Here is a 21208-nt window from a genome sequence, read left to right as displayed (position 1 = left end):
TGGAGTTATTAAAACAGATTGCTCCGTCCTGGCCGAACAGTCACCGTCGGTGCAGAGAAGGCGTCATGGTCTCAGTGGTCACGCTGTCCTGCAGCTGAGTAGAGCCTCACTTCTGGATATTTTGCGCATGCTTACTTTGAGGAATTGATGTAAGCACAAATTCTCAATTCATATTTGAGTTGTGACATACATCTTTCAAAATGATTTCCTTAAATTTGAATAACATAGTTTAAGATAAAATGTGCATGTTAGAGCCATTTGTTCAGTAGAAATATCTGTGGTTAATTTACATTTTGTTTTATTTGCTTGAGATAAATAACTCTGTAGTTTCACTGCAGTGTGCTCAATAAGGACCAATTGTGACTGCAGCCAGTCCTGTATTCTGATTGGGCGAAAGCTAAATTGTGCTGCATGTGCTCGTTAAACGATTCAGTTGAAGCCATGGAGCCTGGAGAGCACACTAGTCTTTGACCGTGCTTAATATACCGTGCTTAATATTACTGTTCTTGGTTTTTTACTGCTTATGTTTTTGATATTTTTTTACCATTTTTGTATTTGAAGACTAAAGAAAGATTTTCAGTAACCGGTTGAAATGAAGAACATGGACTACGGAGTTTTATTGAAACACGCGTCAACTACATGCTTGGACTCTATAGCTTAAGTGGGCATCTAAAGAAATAGACGGAGCCACACTTACATTAGTCAAAGACTAAGCTCGTTAAGGAAACGAAGCATATGGATGGACCTTGTAAAGAGACGTGGATTATGGACATAATTCTTCACGTAACAAGGATATAAGAGCCACGTTGATTTTCATCGCTGTGCACTAAAGGAAAGTGAGTACATGAAGATCTCAGTCTACAATGTCCTTACATTCTGGAGCCATGTTCAATTAAGCCTCAAGCCGTTTTGCAACTAAGCTGCAGTGGTCATTCTTTGAAGTGCACATGTTAAAACTCTTGAAAACGTCTGTGGACATATTGTGGAAGAGTGAGAAGCTGTCGTTTTGAAGAAAACAAGACAGTTTGTGTGCATTAAACCTTGGCAAGAATGACGCCGTAGATAATGGAAGTTGCAGGAAACGGCCAGAAGAGGGAGCCAAAGCCCACGGCAAAGGCTGTGGAAGAAAAAGTGAACAGGCTTAAGAATGAAAGAAAAGGCAAGCTGGCTCATCTCACTCGTAAAAGAAGGGAGACTGAAAATCTCAAGAAAGATAAAGTTAATAATGAAATGATTAAAGATGAAGCATTATTTATCTTTTGGAAGTTCTTTAGAGAATTTAAAGAGCTTAATGCAGAAATATTAACTCTTCTAGAAGACGAAGATGAAGAAGAGGAGCAGTGTAACTGGTACATGCCCAAATGTGTGGACTTTGAGAACTTTGTTCAGGAAACAGAGGACTGGATTGAAAAGATTAAGAGACATCCTGAAGAAGAGAATGATGATGGCAATAAATATGAGGATGATGATGACATAAAGCCAAGTGATAGCATCTCAGAGGTCATCAGTCGCACATCCAAGAGAAGCTCTGTGCTTAGCCATGCATCACAAGCATCCAGTGCAAGTTCTGCTCGTTTGAAGCTGCAGGCAGAGCGGGAAGAGCTGTTAGCACGTGCTGCCTTTCTTAAGAAACGTCAAGACATTGAGATGGAAGAAACACGCTTAAAGGCGCGCAAAGAGCAAGTGGAGCTAGATGCCAAGATTGCTGCATCAGACGCCAAGATAAAGGTGTATGCAGATTATGAAGATGGTCAAGATGGCATGAATGAATATTACGAGTCAAAAAGCAAGTACAAAGTGGGTTTAAAGGACATGTATGTTAAAGATGAAGATGGTGAGACACAAGTGAGTTTCCCAGCACCTGTAGGCCCAAAGCACCAAGCTCAGACTGCTAATGATCATCACAGAGCTTCGCCTCTTAAAGCAGCCAGGTCAGCAGTACCTCCCCCTCAGAGAGCAGCTAGTTCAACAGTACCTCCAGACCCTTCATAGCAAGCAGGTTCCTCTGATGGCATCTCCAAAATAATGCAGCGCCAGAATGAGATAACAGAAATGCTAGTCAAGCAGCAAAACATGTCACAACTCCCACAGAGAGATGTTCCAACTTTCTCAGGAGATCCACTCAGCTACCGTTCGTTTATAAGGGCATTCGAACAGACTATTGAGAACAAGACTGCTAGTGCACAAGATAGGTTGTTCTACCTGCAGCAGTTCACAAGTGGAGAACCTCTTAACCTTGTTCGTAGTTGTGAACACATGTGGCCAGATGAAGGTTACAGAGAAGCTAGGAGGCTCCTTCAACAACAGTATGGAGATGAACTGCGAATAACCACAGCCTTGATGAATAAAGCTCTTGAATGGCCTCAGATAAAATCAGAAGACAGGAAAGCATTAAATGCATATGCTTTGTTCCTCATAGGATGTCGAAACACTATGAGTGATGTGGATTACATGGATGAGATGGACAACCCTAGCAATATGAAGACTGTCATCTCAAAACTCCCCTTCAAACTAAAAGAACGGTGGAGAAATCGAGCATATGAAATCCAAACAAAAACAGGAAGAAGAGCCAGGTTTTCCGACCTGGTGGATTTCATCAACTGGCAAGCAAAGGTCAGCAACGACCCACTTTTTGGAGATATTTTGGATGTCAGCGTAGAAGGAAAGTGGAAGCCTAAGATAAACATTAAGACAAGTAACCCCAAGAGCATCAGTTTTGCTACAAGTGTCTCTCTGGCTGGAAGACACAGTGGTGCTCAACAACCACAAGAGAAGAAGTATGGTTCAGCCAAACTATCTGATGTTTTCCAAAAATCCTGCATGTACTGTCATAAAAGCCACACCTTGGAGTTTTGTGAGAAGATAAAAGAACAGACTCCCTAAGACAGAATCAAATTCTTAACATCACAAGGACTCTGTTTTGGATGCCTCACACCAGGTCACATGAGTAAATATTGTCGTAAGAGAATGCAATGCCAGGAGTGTTCAGGAAAACACCCAAGCATTTTGCATGTTGTGAAGGAATTCCCAGTTCTGTCCGAAAAGGATGAAAATAGGAATACAGAAACTACTAACGCGGTCACAAGCGCCTTCGTAGGAACAGAACATGAAAGCAGCAGAGACACTGGGGCAGGTAATGGAGAAAATATCCTTTCCATAGTACCAGTGAAAATAAAGTCCAAAAGAAGTGACAAGGTGATCCAGGTCTATGCGTTTTTAGACCAAGGAAGCACAGCAACCTTCTGTACCGATGAGGTCAGGCAGCAGCTTAACCTCCGAGGAAGGAAAGCGGAACTCTTACTCACTACTATGGCATCAGAAAAGAAGGTGAGCACTCACGTTCTGTCAGATCTGGAAGTATGCAGCCTGGAAGGGAAGAATTACATAGACCTTCCGCAGGCGTTCACTCAACCAAGTATACCAGTGAAAAAAGACAACATTCCTCTTCAGAAAGATGTGGATCGATGGCCTTACCTGCATGAAGTTCGCATCTCGCATATCGAAGCAGAAGTCGGCTTGCTTATTGGTACTGATGCCTTTAAAGCCATGGAGCCCCAGCAGATAATAAACAGCAGATGTGATGGGCCGTATGCAGTGAAGACTCCTCTTGGATGGGTCATCAACGGTCCACTCAGAGGCACCACTACAGCCAACCTAGAAATGGTGAGTCACTCAGTCAATCGCATTTCAGTATCCAATGTGGAAAACCTGTTGACTCAGCTGTACAATGCAGACTTCCCAGAGAGAGGATACGATGATAAGACTGAGATGTCACAGGAGGACCGTCAGTTCCTTGACTCAGTGAAAGGATCAACACAGCTAGTTGATGGTCACTACTGCATCGGACTACCACTGAAAGACAAAGACTTAAAAATGCCTGATAACAGATCTTTAGCCGAGCAGCGCCTTACAAGCCTCATAATGGGAAAAATCGTCAAGATAATGCCAGACTCGAAAGGAACCGTCCGCAGTGTCTGTGTTCAGACGAAGACAAGCACATTGGAGAGACCCATAACTAAGATATGCCTCTTGGAGGAGGCATTGTGAAGATCAAAAGAGACTGAATAAGTTAAAGACATTTATCTGTTTGCGATCTGTTTAAACAAATTTACATTTTGTTTAATTTGCTTGAGATAAATAACTCTGTAGTTTCACTGCAGTGTGCTCAATAAGGACCAATTGTGACTGCAGCCAGTCCTGTATTCTGATTGGGCGAAAGCTAAATTGTGCTGCATGTGCTCGTTAAACGATTCATTTGAAGCTATGGAGCCTGGAGAGCACACTAGTCTTTGACCGTGCTTAATATACCGTGCTTAATATACCGTGCTTAATATTACTGTTCTTACCTTTTTACTGCTTATGTTTTTGATATTTTGTTACCATTTTTGTATTTGTAGACTAAAGAAAGATTTTCAGTAAACGGTTGAAATGAAGAACATGGACTACGGAGTTTTATTGAAACACGCGTCAACTACATGCTTGGACTCTGTAGCTTAAGTGGGCATCTTTAAGAAATAGACGGAGCCACACTTACAACGTGGCTGATTTGCAGTCTAATAATACTAACTAGAAAATGCATTTCCTGCTGAAAATGCGTGGGAATGCTGACAGCTGAAAGGACCTGCAGGATCTCTGTTCTAGTCAGCTGCTCGATAGCGGTGTTTTAGTTTTAGTCTTTTCAAGTTATATTGAGTGTAGGGAGCCTTCCTTTAGGCCTGTTTTCATTTGGTGTTTCCCCTTCTCCCTTTGAATTGCTTGCGATTTTTGTGGTTATCCTTCAGGAGTAACTTTAAGATTCCCCTGGGGCCTCATGTATAAACGGTGCGCACGTACTAAAATGTTGCGTACGCTGTGTTTCACGCTCACGCCGGGATGTATAAAAGTCAACGTGACGTGAGAATGTGCGAACCGTGCCGTAAATTCTAGACCAGTCGTGAAAATGTGCGGGCCATCCTCCAAACTGTCATCTGGCAGTGTCAAACTACAAAGTACTGAAACTCGCTAAATGCGTAAAATATTTTTTCCACTCAACTTACTGAGTTTTATTTATGATGTGGGATCCAAAAAAAACCCCACATATTTCTTTACTAGTTTGCGCATAATATTTAACATCAGAAGGCACAACAAAAACACATTTAAACTAATGTCCCTGAGATGACATGCCTTAACCACCGTGTCAAAACCAAAATCGCGTCCTGCACAATGTGGCAGACCAACATGCTGTGTCTGTGCTCCAGAGGAGCTTCAGATGGATGAACCGGACCCTGGCACACCTAACAATGAGCCAAAAGCAGCAGCTTTACAGCGCCGTTTAGATGCAACACACAGAATGTAAAGCAACGAGGTGAGTTGAGACAAACATTTATTTTTCAACAAGGTCTTTTAATATATAACTTATCCCACCAAGAACCTCATTCATTCTTTTTAATTCGTTGCATATATATTCTTCATTGTATTGACAATCTCTCTCTGTGACTCACAGCACAGCGTTAGTGAGGACACGGCCAGACCGCCGCCCCTCAGCAGTCGAGGCTCGGGCGCAGCTGACCGTTCTTCTTTTTGTTCCTTTTCCAGCGTGATTTGCCGTCGTTATTTGGACAATAGGTGACAGCATGGAGCGTGTTTATAGTCATTTGCATAGTTATTAATGGGAGGAGACAAGGCGGACCAAGTGGCACGTGCAGCTGCGCTCAATTTCACGTTCATTGAGATGTATAAAGGAAAGGTACTCAGGAACAGGCGTACGCACAGTTTTATACATGTGGAAATTTCTGTGCTTACGTACTTTTCCAATTTTGTTAGTACGCCATCTTCCAGTGTGAAAGCTGCGCAGTCTTTTATACATGAGGCCCCTGGTCCGCAATTGCGTCCCTCCCCCTGTCCTCCTGATGGTTAACTTAACGGAAAATGTCCTGGGGTCTCATTTATAACCGTTGCGTACGCACAAAACGGGGCCTGAAATGTGCGTACGCCACTTCCCACGCAACAGTTGTGATCTATAAAAACAAACTTGACGGGAGAATGTGCGCACCGGTACGGAAACTTTGACCCGTGCGTACGCATATTATGGAGGCACCGAGGCAGGGGAAACTGGAGACGCAGATGAATTGAAGCCAGACTGTAGACATTAAATGTCATTATACGTATAATGATACCTCTCACACATTTAACTTCACTTCATACTTATATCCACTTTATCATAAACATTTAAAACAGCAGTGTTCTTTGTGCTAGTGAGCCATAACTATTACATAAGCACCTTACAAATTGTAAAAGATCAACTCAAATCTCAAAGCAAATTCCGCTCAATATCTCATCAGCGCTGTCTCACCATCATGTCCCCCCCTCCACCACCGGAGCTCAGAGGAGATCTGAGAGGAGAGGACCGGACTACCGACAGTCGCAGTCAGCTGTGGAGCAGCTGATGAAATCATCATCGGTTGTAGAAATCCAAGATTATATCAAATAGCATTAAAGAATGGCAGAACAGAGCGCCAATAGTTTTAATAATATCTACTAATAGTGTGCAGATATCACCAAGTACCATATTAGTTTTCATAAAGTTGTTGTGTAAAATCGCTGCAGTAAACATGATGTAACCCTCTGGGAAAACCAGTTGTTTCTAAAACATTTAGAGATATTTCCCTCACTGAAAATTCCTTTTATTTAATAAATAACCACATTCTATATTTTATTCTGAAATTAATTCATTGTTTATTTTATTTCCGTTTTTGCTCAGAGTTTTGACTTTGCATCAGGATGTGTTCTACCGGTCAAAAACTTGACAACAAATAAGCTCATTGGTTCAAAGTGAAATAACTGTTGCTATTGGTGTCAAACATTCCAAGTGGGAGTGCAATCAGCCCGGTGTTGTTTAACATAATGATAAATGATATATTTGAAAATTTAGATGGATGCATCAAATCAGCGATATATGCAGATGATGGGGCAATATGGATGAGGGGAAGAAATGTGCCATATGTGATGGAAAATATAAGGAAAGCAATAGGGAAAGTGGAGAAATGGTCATATGAGTGGGGATTCAAAATGTCAACAAATAAAACATGTTATATGATATTTACAAAAAAGAGAAACATTAATACTGAGAATTTAACATTATATGGTCAGTTGATGGAGAGGGTGAATGAATACAAATATCTGGGTCTATGGTTAGACAGTAAATATACATGGCATGTTCATATAAAACATCTGGAAACAAAATGCAAAAAAGTAATAAATTGACTACGAGCTGTGGCTGGATGTAACTGGGGGGCAGATAAACAGTCATTGATTGACATATATAGGGCGAACATGAGATCAACAATGGATTATGGTTGTATAGTTTATGAAGCAGCAGCAAAGACATCATTACAAAAAGTGGATAGAATACAGTGTAGAGCATTACGGTTATGTATCGGAGCTATCAAATCAACACCCATTAATGCAGTATTAATTGAAGCAGGAGAGACTACACTGGAATTAAGAAGAGAGAAATTAGCTCTAGCATACTGGGTCAGGTTAAAAGGAAGTGGAGAAGAAAATCCTACAAAGGTAACAATTCAAAACTGCTGGGAATACTCTAAGGTTCAAGGGTATGGATTTGGATGGACAATGGAAGAAAAAGTGCGGACATATGGATTGGAGGCCTTAGAGTTCACCAGGTCGACACCAGTAAGCAGCGTACCCCCCTGGCTGCTCCCAGAAGTTAAAATAGACATGAGTATCATTGAAAAGAAAAGGGAATGGCAAGTAAATGAAGTGAGAGTTAAAACAAGTGTATACCTAAGGAACAGCTATAATAATTATCTCAAAATATATACAGATGGATCCAAAAATAAACAGGAGTGTGTGGGAGTCGGTATACATATTCCAGAATTTAAAATATCTATTTCCAAAAGACTTTCAGACCAGGTATCAGTGTACACAGCAGAAATAGTGGCAATCATCATTGCAATGCAGTGGGTTGAGGAGGTCAGACCTGACCGAGTGGTGATATGCACAGATTCAAAAGCTGTTTTGGAAAGTATACATTCAACAAAAGCTGTAAGGCAAGATCTAATCATTGAACTGTACTATAGCTTGCTAAGACTACACAGAGGGGGTATAGATGTATTATTCTGTTGGGTTCCAGCACACGAGGGGGTGAAAGGAAATGAGTTTGCAGATAAACTAGCAAAAAGTTCACTGCAAAAAGACATTACAGTAAAAGTTTTACTTGGGAAAGGAGAAGGAAAAGCTGTGATTAAAAGGAAAGGAGTTGAGATATGGCAGAAAAGATGGGAGGAGGACCAGAAAGGAAGGAGATATTTCAAAATACAAAAGTCGGTCATAACAAAGACGTATAAAGAAAGGAACAGAAGGGAAGAAATCATCATAACAAGACTCTTAATGGCACTTTGGCTTTAATGGGGAAAAGGAACAGTGACAAGTGTGGGGATTGTGGTGATAAAGAAAATGTGGAGCATATCCTAATTCAATGTAAAAAGTATGAGGCTGAAAGAAAAAGACTACAGGACCAAGTCAGAGAGGAGGGACGGGACTGGGATCTGATGGGGATACTGGGAACAGAGGGTGAGGGGGTTGAAGGCACCAGGAAGGCATTATTAATGTTCTTAAGAGACACAGGATTGGTGGGTAGAATTTAAGAGTAGGAGTAAAGTGCAAATGACATGATGTTACACACTCTTGTACAGTAGGTGGCGGTATGCACCTTAAAGTTGGTTGCGATCCGCCAGAAACCGAGAGAAGAGAAGAAGAAGAAACATCCCAAGTCCCGCCTCCTCACTCAGGTTAGAGACGCAGTGTGGAAAACACGGAGATTGATGAGAGAGCAGCGGAGAAGCTGGATTTACAGAGTGATATTATTACTACTTATACTTGATATACTACTGAACAGAGAGAAGTAAAACTATATATGAGCCAGTAAGAGCTCCGTCACCTATTGAAGCGACCTGAGAACATCTGAGAGCATCGTTTGATTCTTTTCTTTTCTCGGTGCGTTCCAAACATTAAAGCAGCCGCCGCACATGGCAACACGAGTCAAATGCTCTGAGAGCTGGCATAGCGAAATGTTTTGCCACTGAGCTGTATTCTAAAATGATATTTTGTATTTCTTTGGTGATAGAGGCAGAAAGAAATATGTGTGTGTAATATGTGTGTGTTATTTACATTGTGTGGACAGAGAGGGATTCTTTAGCTGAAGTTCATGGGTTATGAGATTAGCTTGATTCTGTTCATCCCTGTGCTGCTTGTGTGCATCAACGCAAGGTGTCAGTGTTGTGACAGGGAAAGTATTCACATTGCCTTACTCACAATATTCACATATAGTGAGTATTTAATGTTTAAACTGTAGGTTGTTTGCATAATAATCTACAACTCAAATGGGTTCACAATTATGAAATAGTCATTTAATAGTGTTGTTTACACTTTACTATTGAGTGGTTTATAATAATAGTGAGGTTGACATATTTCATATGTTAATATTACGATGCAAGTTAATATTGTGATGCAACAGTTATCCTACATTCATGGGTTAAGCATTGAAAAGTTGTATTATATGTTGATATTGATCAAATTAAACTGTACAGTTAAGAGCTTGGCTAGATTTGCATATATTGCTATATAAGCCGTGTTATTTTACACAGGCTAGGTTTTCTGGATACCCTTGAACTCCGGATTTGGATTGGAATCTCTCCCTGACGAGGGGGATGGCGAGCTACCCGTGCTGAGCACCTGGATTGAGGAGCGCTTTCAACTTTCATCTGCGTTGCTGTCAGTGTGGTAGGACTGTGGGGAAGGACCTCAAAAGACAATTGGATCTGAACATTTTATTTTGGGGATTACTTTTATTTTTTAGGGTGCACCCAGTTCAATAGACATTTCAAACTGAACAAAACTGAATGTCGGCAGTAATTGTGAATTTATTCTGTGTCAATACAATAATTTTCCCTTAAACTTAATTCTGTGTTCTGCTTACTCATTGTGGTGTCCGATTCCTGTTCATTATTCCTCTCTACGAATCTAGGTTATACTAGTCCAGTGTATACTTATTCATCAGGTGGGTTACAATGACATGACTTATTAATTTATTTATGGTTTATTAGATAGGGAAAGATACAGTATACATATAGACAAAATGAAAATGGCTATCCGATGCAACTATCAGACTGTCTCCAGTGCGCCACACACTCTGCCTCCTCCAGTCATCTCCAAACAGCACATCTTCACCAGTATGGATTGTGTAAATTAACAAAGTGTGTAAATGAAGCCAGTGACAGCTCTCACACAATCGTTACACTCCATATCAGCATTATCATTATCAGTCCTAATCATAATGCAGGACAAGTTCACTATAAAAACTTAAATAATAAATAATAAATAGTGTACACCTGTCAAACTTCCTTTTTTCTAATGATATCCAGGTGGGGGATATTACTGATTGTCTTGATCATTTTAAGTGAATGGATTAGTGTGATTGCTGTAAAGATATAAACACAGCGGTGAGACTCGGAACATGCTGCATGGTGCTGGTGGATATACCGGCACTGTGAGGACTACGTGACGTGAATGAGAGAATCAGGAGGGAACGAGTGTTCAGAGATCTCCTCACCTACAAACACCTCCATCTCTGTGTCAGAAAAACTCCTTTTCTTGGTCTTCCTCTTGGGAGTTGCCTTGATTCACCGTAAAGAACCACTGATCAACAACAGGCTCATTCACATGCAGAAACATTCATGAGGTGCTTTGCATCGACCATTTATGGTTGAATGTGGGCGTGTAGTGGGCGGAATATGAGGCGGATCCACGTGCGCACATTTCCAGGTGGACTGTGATTTATAAAGGGAACATTGCGTGCAGGTGTGCGTACGCACGGTTTTATAAGTCAATTTTTTTTTGCCGCACGCCATTTTTAGGCTTTTGTGCACACATACATTTTTAGTATGGATCCTACGCACTGTTTTATAAAAGAGACCCCTGGTAATTTTCTTCCAGGACATTTTCTGTTTTTCTTCAGATGTTTTTTCTTAGAGTGTGGTGGCTGATCAGCGCAAGACCTACGAAAAATATGAAAATGTTCTAAAATGTCCCGTGGTACCAGTCCATCTCTCCCCTCATTCACCAACATTCAGGGGAACCACCCTATGTTTTCCCTGACAATGCAACATTATTTTTCATACTGCCTGCCTGAATATACCTGTATTCTCCCTCCGTCTGAAACGCTCCGCAAAACCAAGCAAACCAACAACGTGCGCACTTTAATCACGTCCAAAACATTCAAATTTGTGGATCCCAAAGTGTAAACAATGTGCTGGAGTATGGCAATGGAATATTTAATTGGATTTCTTTTGGTCAAACTTTGCCTCCAGCAACCCGCTTCCTCAGTTCTTGTATCATGCCGCAACCCGGCCAGCGTTTGCTGTTATACAATAGTATATACATGTTTTTAAAGTGCTATTGCATATCAAAAAAATAAAACAAAAAAATGAATCCTACTGGAGTTGGCACCTTGCCGTGGTGGAGAAGCTTGTGTGTCTCTTTAACCCTGTATTTCAACAGGAGACTGATCTAAGTTTCCTTATAAGTTCAACCAAGTCAGCTTGGTCACAGGTTAGAGACCGGACAAATATCAGCTCCTTTGCTCAGATTAGAAGGCCATTGCAAAAATAAAACATCGTCATATGAACCTGAAGTGCTTACTCCAACTAAAAAGTTCTCATGTCATCTGTGACTAGAAGATACCGGCAATCTCTGAACTTCACCCAGCGTTATCTCTGTCAGTTTTACTGCTAGCAATACAACCCAAAGTTCAGCATCACTTTAACTGTGATTAGAGGTTACTGTTAACCAAGAAATGTATCCAGCGTTATCTCCGTCAGTTTTACTGCTTTATTGGTTGTCATTCTACCATGAAGGCATGGGGGTGAAGTTTGACCCTGAAGTGACCATGCTCCTTTTATTTGGTTTTCATGTTTTTCTCAGGTTAAAAGCTTTTAAAAAGTACCCTTAAAAAATGAGGAGGTAAATAAATCATTTCTGTGATCTTCTGACATCTGATCTCATCAGCTTGAACGCACCTTGGAAATCATCAAGAGTCGTAAAATCAGTTTTCTGCAACGTTTTGGAAAACCTATTTTGCGGCCATTTCGGAAAATGGCTGCCGCGTCCGTCAGGGGCCGAATTGGCAGCGCCCCGATATCTATATCTTTTCGTGACATATAACCCTACATCTGTGCCTAATTTGTTGCTTTTATCGCAAAATGCACAATTGTTATGAATATTTCAGCTCAGCTGCCCCGCTGTTACATGAGATTTAGATTTTATTTTTTCATTTCTTTTCTGTAAATCTTTTAATCTGGAAAGAACTTTGTACTTAAGTTTGACAAGTGTTATATAAATTATTATTATTATTACTACACTGGTTGCTTAGGTTACTTATCTCTACTTTCTTATGTAAAACAGAAATTAAGCAGTAAAACAATGGCTTATGAGATTTCTTAAAAACAATCTCTGCAGCCTCAGGAGTGTGTGTAATGTGTCACTAGCCTGTCTGTAAACGACTGCCCGTACAGCGGTCCGTTGCCCACACCGGGTTCCTGTCCCGGGTGAGGGAGAGTTTATGAGAAATGTGGAGCCATCACCAAAGCCTGAGGAGCCAAGAAATATTTTACAGCTGAAAACTGAAATGTTTTCAAATGTGGAGCAGGTTTGAACCGAGGCTCCGTTTGTAAATGACGAAACATACTGTGCGTTCCAAAACCCATTCTACCATACTACTTAGTATGACAGAAAAAAAGATTTCTTATGTCCCAATACATAGTATGTCAAATGCAGTGTGCCAAAAATACCAGGATGTCCCACTACATCTGGTCACATTTTACAGTATGAAAGCCAGCATGCTTTTCTGGCTGTTCTGACCCACAATCCTCTGCACAGCAGATATATTGTATTCATACTGCATGCAACAGTACGTACTTTGTAAGGGCAGCTGCAGTGTGCTAGAAGTAAAAAGGAAAAGTATGTGATTTGGGACGTAGTCAGTCGTGCTGCTCCTCGTCCTGGAATGATTCATAGCTTGATAACTCCTCCCTCCTCTTCCTGCTCTCAAACACAGACTGCTACACCCGGTCCTCTTATTTCCTTGTTCCCTCCCCTTCAGATCGACAGTTTGAAGGTGGGTGTAACCAACATAACACATGATGATTACATCAGAGCTCAAACTAGTGTCGGTTCTCAGGAAGTGAAACTCAGACAGTCGTTGCTACTGAGAGGTGAAATGGCGCAGAAAGGAGTTCAGCTGGACCAGGAAGCAATCTCTTGTTCGATCTGTCTGGATCTACTGAAGGATCCGGTGGCTATTCCCTGTGGACACAGCTACTGCATGAACTGTATTAAAAGCTTCTGGGATGGAGAGGATGAGAAGAAGATCTACAGCTGCCCTCAGTGTAGGCAGACCTTCACACCGAGGCCTGTCCTGCTGAAAAACACCATGTTAGCAGTTTTGGTGGAGGAACTGAAGAAGACTGGACTCCAAGCTGCTCCTGCTGATCACTGCTATGCTGGACCTGAAGATGTGGCCTGTGATGTCTGCACTGGGAGGAAACTGAAAGCCTTCAAGTCCTGTCTGGTGTGTCTGGCCTCTTACTGTGAGAAACACCTCCAGCCTCATTATGACTCAGCTCCGTTCAAGAAACACAAGCTGGTGGAGCCCTCCAAGAAGCTCCAGGAGAACATCTGCTCTCGTCACGACGAGGTGATGAAGATGTTCTGTCGTACTGATCAGCAGTGTATCTGTTATCTCTGCTCTGTGGATGAACATAAAGGCCACGACACCGTCTCAGCTGCAGCAGAAAGGACCGAGAGGCAGAGAGAGCTGGAGGTGAGTCGACTCAACATCCAGCAGAGGATCCAGGACAGAGAGAAAGATGTGAAGCTGCTCCAACAGGAGGTGGAGGCTGTCAATCGCTCTGCTGATAAAGCAGTGGAGGACAGTGAGAAGATCTTCACCGAGCTGATCCGTCTCATGGAGAAAAGAAGCTGTGATGTGAAGCAGCAGGTCAGATCCCAGCAGAAAAGTGAAGTGAGTCGAGTCAAAGAGCTTCAGGAGAAGCTGGAGCAGGAGATCACTGAGCTGAAGAGGAGAGACGCTGAGATGAAGCTGCTGTCACACACAGAGGATCACAACCAGTTTCTTCTTAACTACCCCTCACTGTCACCACTCACTGAATCTACATCCAGCATCAATATCCGTCCTCTGAGCTACTTTGAGGACGTGACGGCGGCTGTGTCAGAAGTCAGAGATAAACTACAGGACGTTCTGAGAGAGAAATGGACAAACGTCTCACAGACAGTGACTGAAGTGGATGTTTTACTGTCACAACCAGAGCCCAAGACCAGAGCTGGATTCTTACAATATTCACGAGAAATCACACTGGATCCAAACACAGCACACACACAGCTGTTATTATCTGAGGGGAACAGAAAAGCAACATTAATGAGACAAGAACAGTCTTATCCTAGTCACCCAGACAGATTCACTGATTGTGGTCAGGTCCTGAGTAGAGAGAGTCTGACTGGACGTTGTTACTGGGAGGTGGAGAGGAGAGGGAGAGTTTATGTAGCAGTCGCATACAAGAGTATCAGGAGAGCAGGGGGGGGGAATGAACGTTACTTTGGACACAATGACAAATCTTGGGCGTTAGTTTGTTACCAAAACAGTTATATATTTAGGTACAACGAAGTCCAAACCCCCGTCTCAGGTCCTCCGTCCTCCAGAGTAGGAGTGTACCTGGATCACAGTGCAGGTATTCTGTCCTTCTACAGCGTCTCTGAAACCATGACTCTCCTCCACAGAGTCCAGACCACATTCACTGAGCCTCTCTATGCTGGACTTAGGCTTTACATTTATGATGACACTGCTGAGTTGTGTAAACTGAAATAGACAGAAGTCATTTAAGGGTTAAATTCAGTGTTTTAACTCTTAAACTTCTCTGGTGTCCATCATTGTTGCTGCAGAGCTGATTTGTGTCTGGACCGCAGAGGACCAGCCCTACAAACACTAAAGTGTGTCACTGACTGACTGACTGAGTGATGAAGTTACAGGATTCATCAGCGACTGTTGCAGGTTCCTCATTGGTTGTTGCTCTTTCTAAATGAAAAGCTGGAGAACAGTTCAGTGTTTATGTTTTCTGGGGATTGTGTCAGCGGTTCATTGAATCATTACATCGTGCTGTTGTTGTGCATGTGCTATTGTTTATAGTAGTTTAAGTTACGTTACGTTGTGCTTCGTATTGTGTTACCACCGTGCATTCACACCAAGCAGGAAGCACATTAGCAAGCCACACGTCGCTACTGCGGTATGAACCCAAAATAAACACACTGTGCTGTGATTTAATATCAATAAACGGATCAAAATGATGCCGAAATAACGATAATATGATGTTGATTTGTAAAAAGACTGAATTCATGCTTTGTCGGGTCTGTCCGCAACACAGCAAGCAAACAACTTTTAAAATGCTTGTTTTCTGAACGGAGTCCGGATCGATCAGTGCCAGGCTATGCTAACATTGTAGCTGCTCCATCAACACTCCATCTAGGAATAAACACGGCAGCAACAACATCAGTGATGACGTCAACTTTGTAAGTATGTATATATTGTTACACACCACTTATATGATGAATGCTTTTGATACACATGCTTTAATAAAAAGCTGAAATACTTGTAACCTGCAGACTGTATGTCATGATGATACATTTACACCTTGTATAAAATGTATAATATACTGACTAGTAAATGTCACCATTTACTATTACTGAATGCAATTTGATCATTATAAGTTGTCTTTCAATCAAACATTAAGATATAAGTGGAAAAAACTGTTCACAAGACATGATAGACATGACCACTGATTATTTGTGTAACAATTTAGCCACAAATTCAATTATTTCTATTCTATTGTCACATTCTACCAAAATGGCCGGTGTTGAACAACAAAATATGAATATAAGAAGTGTTTTCAGTCCAAAATGGCGGCGGTTCTGTAAATGTGTGAGTGTCTTCAGGTGGCGCCTTCCTGTGTCTGTTTCACTGCTCATGATGATCTTTGTTCAACTGAACTGATATTTCTCTGCATGAAAATGTAAACTTCTCTGTGCTCTAAATGTTTGATGAATATTTGTATATATATATATATATATATGTGTGTGTGTGTGTGTGTGTGTGTGTGTTGTTGTTTCTCTTCCACTGCACGGGTCTTAAAGGAAGGTCTAGTGATTTATTTCTTATCATAGATATTCTGTTCTCACCACTTTTTGTAAAGATATCTAGAATCACATTTATTTGTTGGGCAGACTAAATGTTGTCGTCCAGATCGACGTACAAACGAGATCCTAAGATGTTTAATGAAACTGTAATTATCATGATCATAATCAATAAGGAAATCATTATTCTCTGTTACATCGCTGAGATTCTGCTCAAACAAACTGATTGTGTGGATGAAAATGAATCTGTACGTGAAATCATTGAACAAGAGTCATTTAGCAGACTTTACTGATGGGATGTGTGAACAAACTGAAGGTTTCTATAATCAATAAACAAGAATGAACTAAGTCTTTTCTTGTCTTTTTTCCAGGGTATCATACAAAGCTCCAGGCTGCTTTGGATCAGGATGACGTCCTGAAATTGAACCGTTTTGTCACAAATGCTTCAAAGTTAAATATGTGAGAAAGTTATCATGAAGCATATTTAAATATTTCAGGACGGTTTAGTTTGATAACTCCCTGTTGTCAGTCAGCTGTTTTTAACCAGTCAAAGAACACAGTTTGTTGTGAAATCACACTGGATCCAAACTGATTTGGTGTTCATGGTATTCGACCTCTAAATCACTATTCCAATGCTTAGTCTGTTTATGATAAATATCCCATGAAATAAGGAATAATCCCACAACATTATTCATATCTAACATTGATTATTATTAGTTATTCTCAGATGGATTTCTCTGTTTGTTGTGTGTAGAGGTGGCTTTACTTTACTGTTTAAGTTCTGGACTACCCCACACTGTCTTCTGTCTGAGTGTCCTGAATAGTGTATATAGAGAAGTCTTTGTCCAAATGAACCCGTACAAATTCACAAGTGCATATTTGTCTCTCAGTTTGGGGCTCCGTCCTCACTAGGCCGCCGTTTGTCTCACCCCAAACAGAGCTCTTGGGGATAGAGCGGCCCAGTGAGGGCTGTGTGGCAGTAAGAAAAGCTGTTGTTGCCTCCTGTGATCACTCATTTTAAATGTCAGCGTAGCCCATCACACAGTACGGCTGCTGTCATTAAACAGTATCAGATGATATTGTGATTGAGTAATGCTCAGCAGAGCAGCAGCTTGGGAATGACTGCTGGTCAGCAGGTGGTACTATCTACGAAAATAATGTGAAATACTTTTGTCTCCGCATATTGATTGCTGAACACGTGGAGATTCTCTCAGAAAGCGCCGACTTGGACCACAAGAGGTCAGGAGTGCTCAGTTTTAAAGTGGTCTGAGGATGTTAATCCACCAATCTGACAGCCTGAACTCATTCAGTCAAAGTCCAAGCCAAGCTTTCACATCTAGCTGTTAGTCTGAAGGACATGAATGTCATCAGGACACTGAGCCATATCACAGTCAGATGCTGAACTAGCGGTCCTGAACCTCGTCATCGCTGTCATTACTGTGAATGCTCATTTTGATCCAGAGATTTCTGTAGAACATGTGACTGATGGACAGTAGTTCAGACACTGCAGTGAGCTTAATGGAGATCGTCTGACCTCTTGACCTCTAGTAGAAGACGTTGCATGGTGTGAAGGACAGCAAACCGCGTTAATATTCCAAAACGTTGCAGAAAACTGATTTTATGACTCTTGATGATTTCTAAGGTGAGTTCAAGCTAATGACATCAGATGTCAGAAGATCACAGGCATGATTTTATTTACCTCTTTATCTTTAAAGGGCACTTTTTAAAAGCTTTTAACCTGAGAAAAACATAAAAACCAAATAAAAGGAGCATGGTCACTTCAGGGTCAAAACTTCATCTCCTTGCCTTCATGATAAGATGAGATGAGATGGTATGGTATGAGATGAGATGAGATGAGATGAGATGAGATGAGATGAGATGAGATATACTTTTATTGTCCCCGTTGGGAAATTTTTCCTGGACTCTGTCCAACTGCAGTTACAAACACTAAATTAAAACAACATCAACACCAATAATAAACGATTCCACACAAGACAGGGAAACAGTTTCACAGAAACGGATGTTTCAACACAAACACAGTCCACGTACATAACGGCACATACTATCACACACACCATGGCAGGTATTGCACCGAGGTAGTGCACTGCACCGTCTACCGTCTTGCCCATATTGCACATACAATACCCCAATATTACACAGATGCAACATATTGCACTGTCCCTATTTAACATATTGCACTGTCCCTATTTAACATATTGCACTGTCCCTATTTAACATATTGCACTGCAGCTTTATGTTACGAATTGTTGAGAGGTTTAATCGACATCGGCAAGAATGAATGTTTGTAACGGTTCAATCTGCTCCATGGGACTCTATATCTCCTGCTGGAAGGTAAAAGTTGGTACTCCTGATGTAAGATGTGAGTTGGGTCTCACACAGTTTTCTGTGCCTGTCTGATGACAGACTGCTCATAAAGCATCTGGAGGGTAGGGTGGGTTTTGACCCCCATAATCTTCATAGCAGTCTGCACCAGGCAAGAAATCTGTGACCTCAACTGCACGGTCAGGTTACCGTACCCAGCGTCCAAAAAGGTCACTGTGCCCCCTCAGCTGAATTCTCGCCTGACAAAAAACTAAACTGAAATAACAGCTAGGCTATAAGTCAAATGAAGTCATTCAGTTTGGTAATGGAAGGACTTAACACTGCAATGCAAAATAAAGCACAAAACAGTGATAGTTTTGCATTTAGGAAACAACTAGGACATGTACTTGGGCTTGATTACATTGTTTTCTATTGGAGTGTCCTAACTGGCTGCGAACAACACGGTGCTGCACAGCGACGTTTTGTCTGAACTTCTATCGGATACACGGTTCCTATTTTTTCTTGTCACTCATATTGAGAGGAACGGCTGATTAGTTTAGATAAAATGAGCCGACAAACCGGGTCAGTTGTCCTGGATGTAAATGAAAATATTAACTTGATTACTGACACTTTCAGCCCAGGCATTGACGCTCGCAGTTATATGTAATAAAGTTCACTAGTGAAACTTTGTTACGAGCTACCTGTCAACAAATATAACAGACACCTCACTAATGGTTCAAATAAAACACGAACACACAGCGCAAAGAGACAACTATGGAAACTCTGGGAAATATGAACCGTCACGACAATATTTCAGTAAGAAGCCTCGTTTTGATCCGCTCCGTTTGCGTGTTTGTTTTTATTTTATTTTTTTATCTAGCTCAATAGAAAAAATGAGAGAAAGTAGACCTACAAACCCGGTGCATTAAAACACAATTAGGACCAAGAGAGTAAAAAGCTTCCTGTGCTCCTCTCACATCTTACTTTTTTCTACCTGTTTGGATTATTCTGTTCAGTAATGTGGAATAAAACAACAGACTAATGTTACACTACAGCAGGCTGAGCAGGGACAACAACTGCTGAGTGAAACATCCACATTTAGTCTTTATTAACTTAAATTATAGTTATGAAGAAATCAGTCAGACTGTTAGATTAATGTGTTGTTTAACTCCCTGTTTACTTTATCTCGGTACCCGTGTGTGCACATTTTGACCCTGGCACGAGCAAGACGCAGGGCGTGCCTGAGGAGTTATCTGTAGCCTCCAGTACCTCCTCATTTCAAAACAGAAACCATAATAAGGTGGCAGCTGGCTGGAGAAGATCACTAGATAATAACCTACTTGCTCTTGGTCATATCGTATGTTATTTCCAGTAAATATCACAAAAAAAACGTGTGTTTTCTGATGGGAAAAAAAAAAGGTACGACTGTAGGAAGATAACATATTATTAAGTACTACTAACCCATCTTTGAGGTGGTTACGTCTTCAGCTCCAGTCTGATCTGGAGCTCACAGCTGATATGTTCCTGGTTTGTTTACATGATGTAACAGAAGTGCAGAGTTGCAGAGAAGGACAGAGAGCGTCAGATGCGCGATGCAGCGCGATAGTCGGACGCTCGCATCCAGTTAGGACACGGTGTTAGTTTATAACCTGTTTTTGTGGACATAACAGCACATGTATGCGTGCGTGCGCACCTGTGCGCATAAGTGGCAGTATGTATACACCTCTCTGTCAGTTTATTTCTTTCATGAAACATGATAATGTTAAAGATACACTTAAAGGGACTGTTTGTAACTTTCTAAGCGTATAAATGTAGCGGGTCGCCACACATGCGCGCTCGCATATGCGCGCTCGAGTGTGGCGGCTGACTCGTCTCCTCTGCCTGCTCGCCTTCACTCAGACAGAGCGCGCGTTCTCGCGTACTCGCTCCACCTCTAGACGTGAACGCGCGCTCACTCCACACTGCAGAAGAGTTAGTTTAGCTCTGAGAATATCTAGTGAATGTACAGTGGACGTTTGTGCAGAAATAAATGCTGCAGCTCCTCCAGACCAACAGAGGTTTTCCGTGTCTTGGGAAGTAACGGGGCTTCGCAGAGAGAAACGTTACCGTCTCGTTACCGACCGGTTGCCGGTGTCTTCCTGCTCTCTCCGGCTGCGGGCGGAGGGGTACGAGTTTCTCGCTGGGGAGCCCCGCTGCTGAAGCCTGCGCTGAGGCAGGAGAAGCAAACACAGTATCAGCATTGATTCATGGAGAGACCTTCGTCTGTTCAGCTAACATTACTGCCAAGCAGCTGAAATATAGAGGGATATTGTGCTTTTAGCTGACGTGTGTCGCCTCACTGTTTTGAGCAATGCTTCGTTGATTTCACAGCCACAGCTGTCGCTGTTACAGTTTTTCTCAATTGTTTACACACAAATACTGGTACTTGACACACAATGACCACAACATGTAACTCATGCACCAACCCCCTGAACCAATTCTGCTAAACTACAAGCACAATTCCTGCTTTACACTCAAATTGCAGTTCTAAAACACACTTTTTTCAGAACACTACACACAATTCTCTGCATTTGGCACAATTTTCATGAAGAAAATCTCGTTTTCACAAGGAACACACTGTCATTCAAAA

The 21208-nt window shown here is 41.6% G+C and overlaps 1 protein-coding gene across 1 annotated transcript; it reads left to right on the top strand.

Moving 5' to 3' along the window:
• Positions 1 to 13273: 13273 nt before the first annotated feature.
• Positions 13274 to 14939, top strand: LOC141777637 (tripartite motif-containing protein 16-like). Its single transcript, XM_074652091.1, has one exon. It carries the CDS (start codon positions 13274 to 13276, stop codon positions 14936 to 14938), a length of 1665 nt encoding a protein of 554 aa, XP_074508192.1. The 3' UTR covers position 14939.
• The last annotated feature ends 6269 nt before the right edge of the window (positions 14940 to 21208 follow it).

Source organism: Sebastes fasciatus, chromosome 1, assembly GCF_043250625.1.
Source record: "Sebastes fasciatus isolate fSebFas1 chromosome 1, fSebFas1.pri, whole genome shotgun sequence".
NCBI lineage: Eukaryota > Metazoa > Chordata > Actinopteri > Perciformes > Sebastidae > Sebastes > Sebastes fasciatus.
This window is presented reverse-complemented; position numbering and strand designations above follow the sequence as displayed.